This window comes from Lissotriton helveticus, chromosome 12, assembly GCF_964261635.1.
Source record: "Lissotriton helveticus chromosome 12, aLisHel1.1, whole genome shotgun sequence".
Lineage (NCBI taxonomy): Eukaryota > Metazoa > Chordata > Amphibia > Caudata > Salamandridae > Lissotriton > Lissotriton helveticus.
This window is the reverse complement of record NC_136073.1, coordinates 17,347,240-17,363,994: the sequence shown is the minus strand read 5'-3', so window position 1 is coordinate 17,363,994 and position 16,755 is coordinate 17,347,240. Positions and strand designations below refer to the sequence as shown.

At 46.5% G+C, this 16,755-nt stretch overlaps 1 protein-coding gene across 4 annotated transcripts in view; it reads left to right on the top strand.

Annotated features, from left to right (window-relative positions):
• The window catches only part of LOC144799409 (N-acetyllactosaminide beta-1,3-N-acetylglucosaminyltransferase 3-like), a 109,726-nt gene extending 95,089 nt beyond the window's left edge, over positions 1-14,637 (top strand). For 2 of the 4 annotated variants that reach the window (XM_078670703.1, XM_078670705.1), the window contains exon 2: positions 9,182-14,637. In XM_078670703.1, the coding sequence (XP_078526829.1) occupies positions 9,203-10,360 (1,158 nt within the window). In that variant the 5' untranslated portion in view covers positions 9,182-9,202 and the 3' untranslated portion in view covers positions 10,361-14,637. The remainder of the gene's footprint in view (positions 1-9,181) is intronic. The other 2 variants (XM_078670702.1, XM_078670704.1) reach the window with 1 other exon arrangement.
• Positions 14,638-16,755: the final 2,118 nt, after the last annotated feature.

The following is a 16,755-nucleotide window of genomic DNA, read 5'->3' as shown; positions in this document are numbered from 1 at the left end:
AGAAAGTTGCATAGTTGGAACAGTTACATAGTGCAATTGAATAGTTAGTACAGTTACATAGTGTAGCCACATAGTAGTTACAGTTACATAGTTTGAACACTACTAACATACTACAGAAATGTAAGTGTTACAGTTACATTGTTGCCCCAGTTTCACAGTACAGTCACATGTCTAGTGCTGTGAAACAGCTGAACCAGTGTAATGGTTGGTATTGTTACAACGTCTACTTTCATATCGGACAAATGTGCACCATTGGCGCAGTTTTAAAGAAGTCGCAGCTGCATTTTTGGTACAGTTCTATAACACAGTTCAGTTGTGTGTGTAGTTAGTTGCCACCATTACACACTTGGTACCCTTATAAATGTATTTACATTGCTCGTTTTAACCGCTTCCGTGCGGCGCCGATTCCGCCCCTGTGCTGGACATTCCAGAACAGGGTGCGGTCATGACGGAACTGTTCCGTCATCAGCACAGCTCAGCCGTGACTGATGACGGAACGGTTCCGTCACAAGCATCGAAGAGGTTAACCCCTTCCCCGCTCATGACGAGCTCAGCTCGTCATGAGTTGTGACGCTCGCATGCTGATGACGAGCTGAGCTCGTCATGTAACGCGCGTTTTTAAAAACGCCGCGTACAGCGGGAAAAGCCGTCACACACATGCGGTTAAACACATGTACATGGTTGTACAGTTGAATATTTGGTACAGTTACCTAGTGTGGTTACAATGTTTTTATTAAATAGCTCATAATAGTGCTAGAAAAGAGGGGGATCTAGCCGGGGTCACCATCCAGCTGTTGTGATTGACCCCGATCCGGGCCGGCCCAAGTGAAATGGGATAAATGGGTCCCAGTTGAATTCCGTACACTGCAACACATTCATCGGTTTCGCACTTTGTGCACTCTGAGTTCAGAATTGCAACTAGTGAGGAGTGCGGGAGGTGTGTGCCCAACACAAACACCTCACTCCGTATTTTGTAGACCGACCTATGTACTAATCCACAGTTTTCCAAACTTTTCATGTTGGTGACACACTTTTTGGAGATGCATAATTTTGGGACACAGTAAGGCAGTGTAGCGAGCGAGCCCGAACCACCTAAGGGTGTTTGGGGGGGTTCTCGCTCACTCTATCTCTCTCTGTCTCTCTCTGTCTCTCTAACTGTCTCCCTCTCTACCTCTGTCTGTCTACCTCCCTCTGTCTCTCTCTGTCTGTCTCGCTCCCTGTCGCCCTCCTCCCTCTGTCTGTCTCCCTCTGTCTGTCTCCCTCTGTCTCCCGCTCTCAGTCTCCCTCTCTCTGTCTCCCTCTCTCTGTCTCCCTCTCTCTGTCTCCCTCTCTCTGTCTCCCTCTCTCTGTCGCCCTCCCTCTCCCTCCATCTGTCACCTTCCCTCTCCCAATCTCTCTCCCTCTCTCTCTCCCTCTCCCTCTGTCTCCCTCTGTCTCCTTCTGTCTCCCTCTGTCTGTCTCTGTATGTCTCGCTCCCTGTTGCCCTCCTCCCTCTTTCTGTCTCCCTCTGTCTGTCTCCCTCTGTCTGTCTCCCTCTGTCTCCCTCTCTGTCTCTCACTCTGTCTCCCTCTGTCTGTCTCCCTCTGTCTGTCTCCCTCTTTCTCCCTCTCTGTCTCTCACTCTGTCTCCCTCTGTCTCTCTCCCTCTCCTTCCCTCTGTCTCCCCCTGACTGTCTCCCTCTGTCTCCCTCCCTCCCTCTGTCTCTCTCCCTCTGTCTCTCTCCCTCTGTCTCCCTCCCTCTGTCTCCCTCCCTCCCTCTGTCTCCCTCCCTCTGTCTCCCTCCCTCTCTCCCCCCTCTCTGTCTCCCTCTCTCTCCGTCTCCCTCTCTCTGTCTCCCTCTCTCCCTGTCTCCCTCTCTCTCCGTCTCCCTCTCTCTGTCTCCCTCTCTCCCTGTCTCCCTCTCTCTCTGTCTCCCTCTGTCTCCCTCTCTCTCTATCTCCCTCCGTCTCCCTCTCTCTCTGTCTCCCTCTGTCTCCCTCTCTCCCTCTCTCTCTCGCCCTCCTCCCTCTGTCTCCCTCTCTCTCTGTCTCCCTCTGTCTCCCTCTCTCTCTGTCTCCCTCTGTCTCCCTCCCTCTGTCTCTCTCTCTCTGTCTCCCTCTGTCTCCCTCCCTCTGTCTCTCTCTGTCTGTCACCCTCTGTCCCCTCACCCCGCCTTTGTGGGAGCCTGGGCAGAGACATCTTCCTGGACACACACACAGCCGCACCCCGGTACTCCGCAGGTCTTTAAAAGACCATTTACTGCTTTGTTGTGAATCTCCCGCCCCCATAGAGCAGAGTGTCAGGGAGTCCACGCTGCGGTGGCAGTGTTTGCTGGCACTCTTTCAAAGGAATGCCTCTTAATTAGCAGCAGTCATGTGCTAAGTGCCCATTAATAGTGGTGTCATCCAGCGACACACCCACCCTTCGCAGGCTACACAGTACTGTGTCGGGACACACAGTTTGGAAAGCTCTGTACTAATAGGTCAGTTCGCAAAATACCGAATCACAGCGGGTCGCTATTAGACCTATCTCATGAATATTAATGAGGTGGGCCACTACAGTTTGCCGCCATCACAGGGATGATAGCCTGCTGGGGTCAGCAGGTCACCAAAGAGTTATTCCTTACTATTTCCTAAACCAATTTATCAATTTGGTAACATGGTACCGAATCACTAAATGGGTTTAGTACATTAAAAAAACACCTTTTCTAAAGCCCCTTCCTACGGTGTTTGTAAATGAGCTCACAATGTAACAGCCAATCCTATTGGATCTGGCAGAGTTCACAATATAAAAGCTCTCCCTATTGGATTTGCCAGATAATTTACATTGTAAATTCCTTCCTATTGTATGTGTCACAAGGTTACACCATGGGCCCTTCCAACTGTAACAATGTAATGTCTCAATTAGTTATTAGCAAAGGAAATACTTCATAGGTAGGCTAACACAACGGTAAACAACCTTTACAACGCAACTTTTACCACGCAGTGCCTTTACAACGCAACTTTTACAACGCAAACCATTACAACGCATTGCGCTGGGGGGCGCTCTAGGATAGGGAATGGGTTTAATGTACTATCCAACACCTTCCCTACTATCCACGGGGACTGGAGTTGGAATAGTAAATTAAACTATTCGCTATCCAGCGCCTAAAAGCACTATGCGTTGTAATGGTATGCGTTGTAAAAACCGCGTTGTAAAAGCATGCGATGTAAAAGCATGCGTTGTAATGTCATACATCCTAACACAACTACTGCCTCATCAAATGCCTACAAAGAAGAGGATCAAGAAATGGGCGGAGACAACGTCTTTCTCTGTACACTGTTTTCCTGTTTTTGGTGATTACATCATCTCAAGTTTAAAAAAAAAAAAGAAAGAAAAGCTGCAAGTCAGAGCCAAAAAGGGAAATGGGGACAAAAGCGTGTGCTAAAAAAATTACATTTAGTTAATTAATTCGAATTTAATTGAAAAAGCAGTAAGGCCCCACAAAAAGTGCACAAAAATTGAAGTAGGACTTTTGCTTGCTTTACCACAATCTTATGCCGGATGGAAAATTGCAAAGAATGTTACTTGACATGATTTCCTGCCAATAAACGCAAAACTTCAGTCTACGAATTATGGCACCAATTCTTTTGTATGACCAACCCTCAGCTAGGGTGTCAGGAAATTACACTAAAATATGTGTCTGTACTAACACCCAAAATATGTCCTCATTTCTACTTGACATAGGTCTCCTTTTTTGTCTTCTGGTTCCTGTTGAAGGAGATGCCACTGTCTGGTGTGTCAGAGGACAGCTGAATACCTAAGAAGTTGCAAAACGCCCTTCACACCCCCCGAGGCCAGACAGATCTCGAGCTGAGTGTTAATAGATCTCCAGTGCAGATGAAAACACTTGACAAATTGCCTTCTTCTGTATCAGAATAACTTCAAAGATTTTGCAAACACGAGTCATTTTTTTGTTGCTCTTTAACACTCTTCCGGCTCACCTTTGCACCTGGGCACAGTTCGAGCCCCCATTTTGCCCTGGTAATTTTCCATAAGCTCATGTTTAAATGCTCTGTGAAGCAGGGTTGTATGTCTGCCCTGACAAAATATAAACTGGAGCACTAATCCAACAGCTCCGGGGATCGACCACCAACCTTCAGTGCCAAAATGCCAACAGTATAGTCTTCAATTTCCTCCAGTTACCAACATGTTGGGCCCGATTCACAGAACTAACTTAAGACAAAATCCTAAACTTACTCCTTTTGGTATTCACAGATGTTAGGATTTTGTTTTAAGTTTGTCTTAAGACAGACTTAAGACAGACTTAAGACAGACTTAAGACAGTCATAAGTTAGGATTTTGTCTTAAGTCTGTCTTAAGTCTGTCTTAAGACAAACTTAAGACAAAATCCTAACTTCTGTGAATACCAAAAGTAGTAAGTTTAAGATTTTGTCTTAAGTTATTTCTGTGAATCGGGCCCGTTATGTCTAGGGGGCCCTTCCTGTTGTGATTCCCAGAGCCTTCTAGAAGGCAGAGTGTGCTGCCAGGTGGCATGGAAGTCTACTGTGGAGAGCTATGCGCAGGGCTTTAAGTGAGATGAAAAAACTAGGGGGGCTCTCAAAGGGGCGTGGCCAATATAATTAAGGGCGTGGCTTAAAAACATAAGCTAAATACCTGTGCTTAGCATAGTGTGCAGCCCGACTTGTATTTCGCTATTTATGTCATTGCATCCAGATATATGATACAAGTAACATCACACCTACACCAAGTGATGACTATTGGCTTTGTCAATGGTTGTTAGTTGCTTAACCGCATGCGTGCGGGCGGAATTCCGCTCGCACGCTGAGATTTTTAAAACCGCACTTTACATGACGAGCTGGGCTCGTCATGAGCGTGCGAGGAGGCTACCTCATGACGAGCCCAGCTCGTCATGAGCGTGGAAGGGGTTAAGATAAATAAGTACAAAAGGGGGTGGTGATAGACGGAGCATCTGAACCAATCAAACACTCACACCCAGTCAACAGATCTGGGTTTAATCCATCACCGTTCTTTAGCCCACTCAGCCACCCCAGTTCAGACATGGCTATATGCAAATCAGTCTGACCCTGTGCCTCATGGGAACAGTCCAGCCCGAACTGCTAAGCAGCAACTATGGCTTGTATATAATATTAAAGCCCTGGGGACACCACAACAATGCCCTGACTATACGGTTCCAACGAAATCTGGCCATTTCCATTCCTGTTGCAATGCCGCAGTAGATATTGTTCCGTCTCTAGATCTATGGTTACATTCCTACCCCTCGACAATGTCTTTCTGAGTTTTGTAAGGGCTTTTGGCGCCTTCCCATAATCACTTCAAGTGGAACATATGTAATACCATTTCTGAAATGAATATACCTTTATGTCACCGCTATCCTCCCACACCGAACGCCCCAACAAGTCTTCTCTCATGATCTCCAGTACTGGATCTAGGCCCCTCCCAAATTACGCTCAGCTCCCCCATTCTGTGTACAACCCAGAAAGTTTGCACCCATATCCGCCTTTTCCACTCTTTTACAGACTGGAGAAGATGACGCACCTAAACGTCTCTTCTTCTGATCATACACTGTCTTAGCTCCTCTGTACTGTCTCCCCCTGGAGAAGTGCCTAGATACCTCAAGTGCCTCAAAACGTCCCAGAAAATGGCACCATATAAGCTGAGCTTGATGGAGTGATCCATTGCCATCCAGAAGTAGGCGTTATAATCTAGGGAGACCCTATTTTTTTTTAGGTCTCGCCTAAGCCATCGCGTTAGCTTTGGCAAGATATTAAGTAAGGGGCTTTCAAAAGTGCTCCCAAAGTCTGCAGGCGGATTGGGTACAGTGCATGAGCGCAGGGCGCGCGCACCATTTGTCTGCCTGCAGCCTTTGGGAGCACATTCGCGGCCGCTTTGATGTTCTCAGTGAGCCGCGCGGCCACTGAGAACATCAAAGCGGCCGTGAAAGTGCTCACCATTTGCCACCCGAAGCATTTTTTCAATTACGTACCACCTTCATCATAGGGAGTCGCACGTTTTTCTTTGGTTGTTCGATTGTTATATTTTTGCAGTCCGTGTTGGTAACTATATTTTGAATGTTGTTTTACTTATTAGAAATTGTGTAAATATATACTAATACACTTGCGCGCAGACTGTTTTCTCTAAAGGAAAACGCTTGTCATTCTCACGCTCCCTTTTGGTAAAAGTTAAATAAATAGTAAATGTATGCTCACCATCGTAGAAGTGGTTGCAGTGCCAAAATTTGAATGGGTTACTTACACTGCTTTTTCCCAAACCATTTTGTTGTGTTTTTGCACTTTCAGGTGATGCTTTAGCTAGTAAATGTTCGTCTTCTATATATCTCTGTGGTATATAACAGCATGGGAATTGGCAATGATATATACTTTGTAGAACTAAGAACCCTAAGCCATTATCCCGCCTACCTCCCCCCGGGAATGTCCATGACTCGCTACTACTTCCATCACTTTTTGACGCAAATGATACCTTTTTTTATGTCTCCTCTTAAATGTTGGTTAATGCAACCTTAAGAAGAATTAGGAAGTCGTTTTACAGTGAACTTGGTTGTATAGATAAGTGGTGATATTCACGTGTCGCCTCATTGTTGAAAAGGTTAAGAACGGACATATAAAGTTGGATTCATTCCTATATTCCCCGCACATTGGAAACTGTATTCACTGTATGCCGCCTCTATACCGAAACAGTGTTTCTCTCCCCTCCTAATTTCTTTAGAATTAACAAGCAACATTTTTATATAAAGGAATAGGGGTAAAATAAAGCAAACTGTGTTGTTTTCCATCTCGCTCTTGGGGTGAGGGTCCCTGACCCCTCTCACAGGGTCTCGTGTGCTTTCCTTTGTTTTTCTTCACCTATGGCACTCAAAGGCCTGTTTACATTTCCAAAGTAGATAGTCTAGGTCCCCTGCAAGGCAGATACATGCAAATCAGTTTTTCGATCTGCTGCTTCCAAATAATTACTGGCAATTAAGGGACTGGTTCTCCCTTCTTTGAGGGCACTCTGCGACACTGCAATGCCCTCTTAGTCATTTGTTTTTAATTAAACGCTACATGGACCTCTCTGGCCGTGCTTCCTGTAACTTCTAACATGTCTAAGAATGCACCAAAACGTGACAAATACTAAATTTACCCCACAGCGGGCCTCTCGAAAACTGTTTTGATGGCCTGCACATCTGGAAAGTTAATAGAGGGTTTTTTTTGTGGCAGAAGACCACATTGAGCCAAACTGAATGGGTGTACATGTGTTTTACTGGCGATTTCACTAAATGTACGTTGACTAGTTAATATTTATTTTAAAATTAAAATAAACCAGTTGCTTCATAACTTTTTGTTTGAATAAGTTTGTCTGCATCTTCAAATGCTTAAACATTGTCGACAAACATCCCCGCATCTTATTTTAAAACAGTCGAACAAATAACCACACACACAACCACACACACACAACCACACACACACAACCACACACACACACACACACAACCACACACATACACACACAACCACACACACAACCACACACACACACACACACACAACCACACACACAACCACACACACAACCACACACACGCAACCACAACCACACACACAAAACCACAACCACACGCACAACCACACACAGCCACACACACAACAACACCCATACAACCACACCCATACAACCACACACACACACACACACAACCACACCGTCAGTGCACACTTTCACCAGACACAGACACCATCAGTTGTCAGTGCACGCTTTCACCGGGCACAGACACCACCAGCCGTCAGTGCACACTTTCACCGGGCACAAACACCACCAGCTGTCAGTGCACGCTTTCACCGGGCACAAATACCACCAGCCGTCAGTAAACGCTTTCACCAGGCACACACCACCAGCCGCCAGGGCACGCTTTCACCAGGCACACACCACCAGCCGTCAGTGCACGCTTTCACCAGGCACACACACACCACCAACCGTCAGTGCACGCTTTCATCAGGCACACACACCATCAGCCGTCAGTGTATGCTTTCACAAGGCACACACACACCACCAGCCGTCAGTGCACTCTTTCACCAGGCACACACACACCACCAGCCGTCAGTGCAAGCTTCCACCAGGCACACACAACACCAGCCGTCAGTGCACGCTTCCACCAGACACACACACCACCAGCCGGCAATGCACACTTCCACCAGGCACACACACCACCAGCCATCAGTGCACAACTTCTACAGGCACACACACCACCAGCCATTAGTGAACACATCAATTGTTAACGCATCCACAATTAACTATTGTATCAATCGCAGTATGGCGCACTTTACTTTTAAATATATTCATCTAAAGCGCACCATACCACCATTGCTACAAAAATAAATACACTTTTTTTGGCCTACAATTTATAGACTTTTGTTGCAATTGATGTTGCAATATTTAGCAATGCCAATAGCTCAAACGTAATTAATGCGAGACCTATTGCATTGCAAATGCTTGTTTAGGTCTGGTGTTGACCAACACCTTTTAATTTTACTTAAATTGCATCTAAAATATACTTATAGGGGCTTTAAGTCAGCAATCTTCATCCATTAGTCTGTTATTGTATCATCACATTTTCCCTCCACCCACTGCAGCTCACAGCATGCGGCAGTGGATCAGCCTGCTTCAGCCATTGGTTCACCTCACTGTGAGTGACCCATTGTGCCATTTCACAGGGAACACATCAGTAAACAAATTAGCTCCCTTCAGTGCCAGGGACTACCATGGCCGTGTGCTTTTTGAGACCCCAAAATTTGTTTGCTTTAGACATTTTTTTTAGATTGATGAGGACCCAGCACCTTCCTCAACAGTAATGTTTGGCAAAAACCATGACACAACAAAACAAGCACTGACGTAGACAATAGGGTGAGGGGGCTGTCGAACCTATTGGCTTTGCCAGTGCTTGTTAGCCATTGTTTTTTACCCTCTAAGCCGAACTGGAGTGAATTGTGTTAATCATCTCCAGGGCACTTGTTCACTAATAAGCAACGCTATATTGGCGGCCTTTTAGAGCTACGAGACTGCAAAACTCAGTATAAAGTTGTTTTTCTAACGTCTAAGGAAGATAATTATGGAATATTGGAGGCCCTGTCTGTAACAGACTATGCTCCTCAGACACGTACCTGATGCATGCCTTTGTGTTTTGCAGGTTCTTTTTGAAAGACCGAAGATGAGGAGAAGCTGCCCCAGATGTTTAACAGTTTCCCTGACTGTGGTCTGCACAGTAATCATTGTTTACAGCTTGTATGAAGACTCCACTGTGATAGCCAATTTGCCCATCGCCTCACTACAACATGTCCGCCTTCCTCCGGTCCTTCCTCCGGTCCTTCCTCCGGTCCTTGCAGTACCCACGTGCAAGACAAAAGTTCGCGGAGTAAACGCCACTCGCTTTCAACACTTCCCTGTGAATATGCAGAACTTCTTTCGCTACCGTCATTGCAAGAGATTTAATAGGACTCTGGACACCCCCTTAAAATGTGGGGGGGCCGAGGCATCTGCAAACATCTTCTTGCTGTTGGTGGTCAAGTCAGCTCCGGATAATTTTGAGCGGCGAGAAATTATCCGCAAAACATGGGGGACGGAGACAGAGTACCATGGAGTTCAAGTGAAACGACTCTTCATCCTTGGGGTCTCCACCAAAGACCATGAAAGGGAGAAGATGAACAATCTCCTGAAGGCGGAGAGCAGCGACTATAGCGACGTCCTCCAGTGGAACTTCTACGACACCTTCTACAACCTGACGGTCAAGCAGGTCCTGTTCTATGAGTGGATGCAGGACAACTGCCCTGGTGCCCAGTTTGTCTTCAACGGTGATGACGATGTATTCGTCCATACTTCCAATGTGGTCCAGTACCTCTTGGGAGTTAAGAAGTCCAGGAGACAGGACCCTCACCTCTTCGTTGGGATGCTGAACATTGGCATGCCGCTCGTCCGGGATTCGTGGAGCAAGTATTACGTGCCTGAGGAGATCATTGCCAACGACTCATTTCCAGCGTACTGTGGCGGCGGAGGCATCCTGATGTCTGGGTTTACGTGTCATGCCATCTTCAAGGCGTCCAAGAAAATCCCCCTTATTCCCATTGACGATGCCTATCTGGGCTTGTGCTTGCAGGAAGCCGGGCTCAAGCCAGACTCCCACGTGGGCGTCCGGACATATGGCATCACCCTGCCCAACGTTGACACTTTTGACGCATGCTTCTATAGGGACCAGCTGATTGTGCACCGATTCGTCCCCTACGAGATGATGGTGATGTGGAAAGCCATCCAACAGCCCAATCTGAAGTGTGGGCAGAGCCACGTTATAAATAAGGTTTATCCACCTGAATAACACCCAGTCTCTGCCCACTCCTACCTCAAAACCAGGGAATGGCTGCTCTAGTTAGGAGGCTGGGGCACCTCATTCTGGCATCACCAGTTCACAGGAGCAGTCGCTGGCGGGTTAAGCTGTCCCTAAGGTTTGATGTTTGGGTCTTTTATTTATTCTTTGTAAGAAAAGGACAGAATGGCAGCCAGCAGCCATCATTTCAGCCTACCACTGAACACATATGTTTGTAAAAGAGCCACAATAGAATATGTTACAATCTGCAGGAACTGACAAATAAGCATTTAGTAATAGTCCTTCACCCATTCCTTGTTGGTCGGGTAGGCCCCAGTCATTGTCTGCTCAACCTGCGGATTCCCTTTACACATATGTGAAAGGGAATAGCCAGAAACATAAAATAGGCCCTACTTTCAACCATCTCCCAGATTTGACTGGGTAAGCGAGCACTGTTCTCCTTCGGCACCTGGTTTTCCCTGAAGGTCCTTCCTTCTCTCTCTCTCTCCATCCTTCTTTCATGCTTTTCCCTTTTTTTTCTTTTCTTCTCTCCGGCCTGCTGTATTTTTCCTCTTTCTTTCTTCTCACCTGTCTTTTCCTTCCTTATTTACACCCATCTTTCTATAATATAGCCTTATAGCCTGCTGCCGAGGGCTATACGGTTGTTAAAGGCCCTGAATCCGAGACATTGGCCGAGCCGCAGGCGGGGGTCTGTAACAAGGGTGAGGGTCTTTTAACAGGTATAGCCTCAGGCATAAGGGATATAAGGCTATCGGAAACTTGCACCCACTAAGGGTAGAATGGTCTACATTAAAAAGAGAGAAATATGAAGACTATCATTGGAATGTTGATGCTCCGGGCTTCTACCGGCCATTATAAGCCCGTTGCTACTCCACTGTCTGCAATGGAGCTCTCAACATTCCAATCGCCTAATTCTTCTCGATCCATCCACCCTTCTTTCGCCAGCCTCACTTCCTTCCTTGCTCCATTATTCTTTCCATCAGCCATCCTTTTTTTCATCTAACTTCCCTTCTTTCTTTCTGTTCATTCATCCATTTATCCTTCTTGATCCTGTCATCCTTCTCCCGTCCATCCTCCAGCCACCCTTTTGTGAATCTATCCATCCATCCTTACATTCATCTGTCTGTCTCTGCATGCCTACATCCCTGCTGCCACCCTCCCCACAGCTACATTGTATACGCCTCTGCTTGGAGACCAGTGTCCCTGGCGAAGAAAGAGGGGCTGTAAGCAAGGCTTTAAAGGGAAAAAAATCAGTGCAGGTACTCACCTGAGATGTGGATTAGGGGGCGGGGCTACGGGCAGTGCTATGGGACCGGGACATTCTCGGAATAGTTACATTGCAGTTCTGCTATTTGAGTTGTCATATAAAATAGGGGAAACATCCTTTACAACGTAACTGGTACAACGCGGTACCGTTACAACGCAGCTTTAACAACGAAAGTCGTTACAACGACTTTCGCTGGAGGGCGCTCTAGGATAGGGGATAGTTTAATTTACTATCCAACACCTTCCCTACTATCCACGGGGACTGGAGTTGGAATAGTAAATTAAACTATTCGCTATCAGCGCCCCCCCAACGCAAGTCGTTGTAAAGACTTGCGTTGTTAAAACTGCGTCGTAAAGGGACGCGTTGTAACGGTACGCGTTGTACGGTCATACATCCATAAAATAGCATTTTTGTTCTGAGAGTGACGCCATTAACAAACCCTTTTACCTTTTCCATCGCACGAGTTTTCATTTCTTGTATTGATCCAACTCCGCTGGCTCTTCTGAAGCCAGTTTGGAAGCCTAGCCGTCAACTTGAAAGGGGAGATGCAAACCTGTCTCTGCCTCCTACCTAACGCTTGCTTGGCCAAGACTGAGCAGCGCAACAGCTGATGCCGCAACCTACCACAGCTCTGTAGAAAGATGTGTGTCAATGAAGTTTGAGCAAACCCAGGAAAGAGTCCGAAATATTTCACACCACCCGGCCAACTCTTTTGTGGAATCCGAACCCCCTCAATTCAGATGTATTTATTTTGTGATCTTAAGATAACGTCGACTTGTTGAAATACATCGCCTGCCATGTGGTACATAATACAGAAATCAGTAACAAACCATTACTAGCAGGGGTGAGGGACACTAGATACTCCGATGCCCTCACCCTGCCTGTAGCGGAAGCCGCAGGCTCCACGCTTTCCCAGCAGGACGAAGAGGCCCCCGGCTGCTGCGGCCTCTTTCGATTGAAAGGATTCAAATGCTGTGACGCCATCACTGTGTGCATAAGTACTTACAGATTGTACCAATGTTACCCCGCCCGGGCTCATCTATGTACCTCAAGTTTTGAAAAAAAACAAAAAAAATCTATGTACCTCAAAAAAATCTTTGCCAGCAGGAAGCCTACTCTTAGGTTTCCCGAGTCAGGAGACGTGCCTCTTAGCAGGCCCTTCTCGCCCACCTACAGTGCAATTGTCTCCACTCCCTGTCTGCTCTGATTTAATTCATATGGGCGTTGCTCAATTAGCAGATTAGCACTCGAGTGGTTCCCGAAAACGGAGCGACTCCTCAGTCGTGTCATGCTTCATTATTTACATGCCAAATTGCACTGAGGTCGCTTGCTGCCCCACGAGTACCGGAACTCTCTTTGTGACCTGAAAAAGTAGCAGTACTCAAAGGTAGAACATTTGGAAGTGCCTGTACTTAGTACCGGTGAGTACCGGCCCATTTAAAGCACTGGCTGTAAGCATTGTTGGATGCTTCGCTGCCTAGGGGAGCTCCTCCCCCGAAGAAAAACCAAAATGTTGGTGCATGGCCACTTAAGAGGCTGGCGGGGGTGCATCAAACGTTCAATGCTCAGAGACCGCCACTAGGGGGCAACCTTAAACATGGGCTGCTTTTGTTCCTCAGGGTGGCGGATAAACCGTCCCCTGCCACCCTCATGGGTGGAGTAGAGGCTTCCAAGGGCTACATCAACCCCTACATCCGTTTGAAGAACGACACGGACAGTGATGGGGCAGGGGCGGCCTTAGGCATGTGCAAGCTGTGTACCGGCACAGGGCCGCTAAACCCCAGGGGCCGCCGCGCCAATATATATCCTTAATATAATAATCTTCTGACGATGGATACATATTTGCGTGGCGGCCCCTGGCAGGAATTTTGCGGCCTCCGGCTCTGTTCCACTTCCAAACACCCTGACCCCCTCCCCTCTTCACTGGCCTCCGTGCCTGCGTTCCTCTGGGGGCCCCTACCTACGCTCCCTGCCCAGGGTCTGCCATGAGCCTAGAGCCGCCCCTGGATGGGGAAGCCATGGAGCTACAGGTTAAAAGCAACGTCAAGAAAGGGAGGCGCGTAGTGTGAGTCTAGAAGGCTATTATCCCAGCCCCTGGAAGCAGTGACAGTTCCATCCAAGATTCGTAATCCGAAGTCAAGGCTCAAAACCGAAAAATAATCCAGGGAGAAAAAACTATTTAAAAAAAATAAACCTCTAGGTTAATGGATTAAAAACAAAAACAACTGTTTGATGTCTGAAGCTTAATGGATGTACTGCACAATTGGAGGGTGGGGGAGGGGGGAGGGTTATGTTATTGATACTGTACCTTTTATCTGAAAGTTACATAAATAAAATAAAAAATAAAAATAAATAAAAAAACTGAAGAATTTCCAAGTCACAAAACAACTTTGGAACTCACAGATCAGTATATTTAGTCCCCAAGACCAGGAGAAGGGCAATGTTGGAATAAATTAAATGTAAAATAATTAACCCCCAGGAAGTGAACAGATCAGCCCAATACCAGGCCAAAATTAACCCAAAGGAGTCGGAGAAGACATAACAGGAACTCATGAACCATTTGTAGAGACCTGGAAGCAAAGAACAGAAATACTCACTAGGGTGAAGGCATAGGCACTGGAAGTAGGGGTGTTTGAACTGCTGCCGCACCCCCAAAATAACCACGATGGAGTTCAGAAGGCGAAGGAACAACAGAGACCTCTCATTTTTATTTTCCTTTTGTCATTTTTGATGTGTGAGGAAGGACCGAGGTAAAATGTCAGGCAATGTCTTCGGGCATGTTGCTGCTTTTTTCATGGATAAGGGTGTTCAGTTTCCTTTCTCTGACTGCAAAGTGAGAGCATTTTGTAATGTGAACCATGTGATCATCTTTCTGGGGTGCAGGGAATGTGAAAGGAAAGGTTATAGGATGTTATATTTCTTTTAACACAACAAAATGTAAATACTTGTAATTGAACTGTACAAATACTTCAAAATATATCAGCATGAAGGAAAGCACAAATGAGGCAAATTGTTTTATTTCCCACCATATTGAACTGTGGTGGACACAAAGATACTGGGCTCCAAAATGAACCCCCTAGCTACATACTAAACCCTTACCCATCTCCTTCCTAATGGGCGGAGCTTGTTTGCTTCACTTGTTGTTTGTATGACGCTTCGATTGTTCACAATACTTGTGACATCAATGATGTGACACTAATAGCAGCGCCCCCACTCTGTAAACTGTTCCAGCACCAATGGACAAACAATTTCATTAAACAACAAAAGGGGTTGTGGGTGCGTTGCTGATATATCGCCTGTGCTGACTCTGCCAAGATTGGATGCACCAGAGACCACTGGGAAATGTAGTTCCATTGGACCTGTGTACAGTATGAAACACATCCAAGACCTAGGGGCATATTTATGAGTTCTGACGCATCTCTGAAAATCAGCAGGGATGCGCCAGAACAAATGCGTCACGCAAAACTACCCTTGCGTTACGGCGGATGGGCCACATTTACAATGCGGCTCGCCGTGGCGCAAGGGTAGGCAGATGCGTGACGCATCACATGATGTAAGGGCGGCGCATCGCTAGTCGCGTCGCAAGCGCGACGCGACTCCAGCAATGCTCGAGTGTAGCCTATACTTAACGTGCTGCGTCAGTGAAGCAGGCGTAAGGAATTGACGTAGCAGCGTCGCACAAGTGCCTGCGTGAAATCGTGAAGATTTCACGCAGGCACTTTTGCGAGGCGCACCTGTCCTGGAACGCCCACCCTGCGCCGGAACGCCCACATGTGGCGCAGGGCTTTACAACGTGACGCATCTGCCTAGATGCGTCACGTTGTAAATGAGTCACAGGGATGCGCCACGTTTACGCCGCCGTTGCATCACGCAACGGCGACGTAAATGTGGCGCAAGTCCGACATAAATCTGCCCCCTAGTTTATACTGAACAACAGAACGTAAATGAATTATAGGAATCACTCAGACGATTGGAATAATCTGTGGCAAAAAAGAGTAATATGTTGACTTTCAAAGATCTGATTAAATTGAGTATCAGAAAGACATGTTAAACGTAGTACAAAAATGTAAACTCACAACATCAAGCACTCCGCAAAATTAAGTCATTTTTACTATTCCATCGGCAATCATACACTGAAAAGACATGTTTCGCAAAAAACACAAAGCAATATTTAGGGATTTGCAGGCCAGCTACCAAAGTGCTAGGATAGTTGTGGCTGGCCCTGCTATTTAAAGTTTCCTACTTGGTTGAAGATATATCTGAGCACCCCAGATGCATTATCAAAGCACACTGATCCAGTGACAAAAACCGGTGAAGACGGCTGGCCACACCGTGGGGGTATGATGGTCCTATATACGCGTGTGCTGACGCTTGATAGTCTCTTGTAAAACAAAAAGACTTAAAAGGGGCTTAGAACCAATCCATTACTTACCTTTGGTTGGCTTCAGCATCACTCCTATTTCCTTGCTGCTCATTGCTTAGGGCCTCCTGATTTCACTTTCACTTTCTGTATTTGTCCGTTCCGCGGAGCATGGACCAAGTACCGCTTCCTGTCTCGGCTAGTGTCCTTCCGCCGGCTGCATCCTTGTGGAGGTATTTTTTGTTATCTTCTAGTGTAGCACTCCATAAGATTGCAGCGTTTTGCAGACCATTTCCTCCCATCTCACTCCACTCCCATCCTCCTCCTCGCAATTTTTTTTATGAAGCGCACAAAATCAGGCCGAGGTCACTGGAGCGCATTACATGTGTACTGGATTACGTTACACAAGGTCTGTTTCCTTTACTTATACATTTTGGGGCATATTACCAACGTTAAGCGATATTTATCGCTAACGATGCTTATCAACAAATTTTTTAACGCTAAGCATCGTCAGAAATTATCGCAGATAAACCTTGCTATTATCAAGGTTTATTGCAAATGCAATAAAAAACGTCCGCAATGCATGAATATCGCTGAAAGTCAGCGATATTCATGCATTACCGAGCTAATGCTCTTAGCCATGTTATCCACCTCCCATTGGATAACATGGCTAAGAACTGCTCAGGGCAGGTGTTAGTTTTTGGAGATATTCGCGCTTAGCGTGAATATCTCCAAAAGTTGGTAATAGGAGATAGCGAT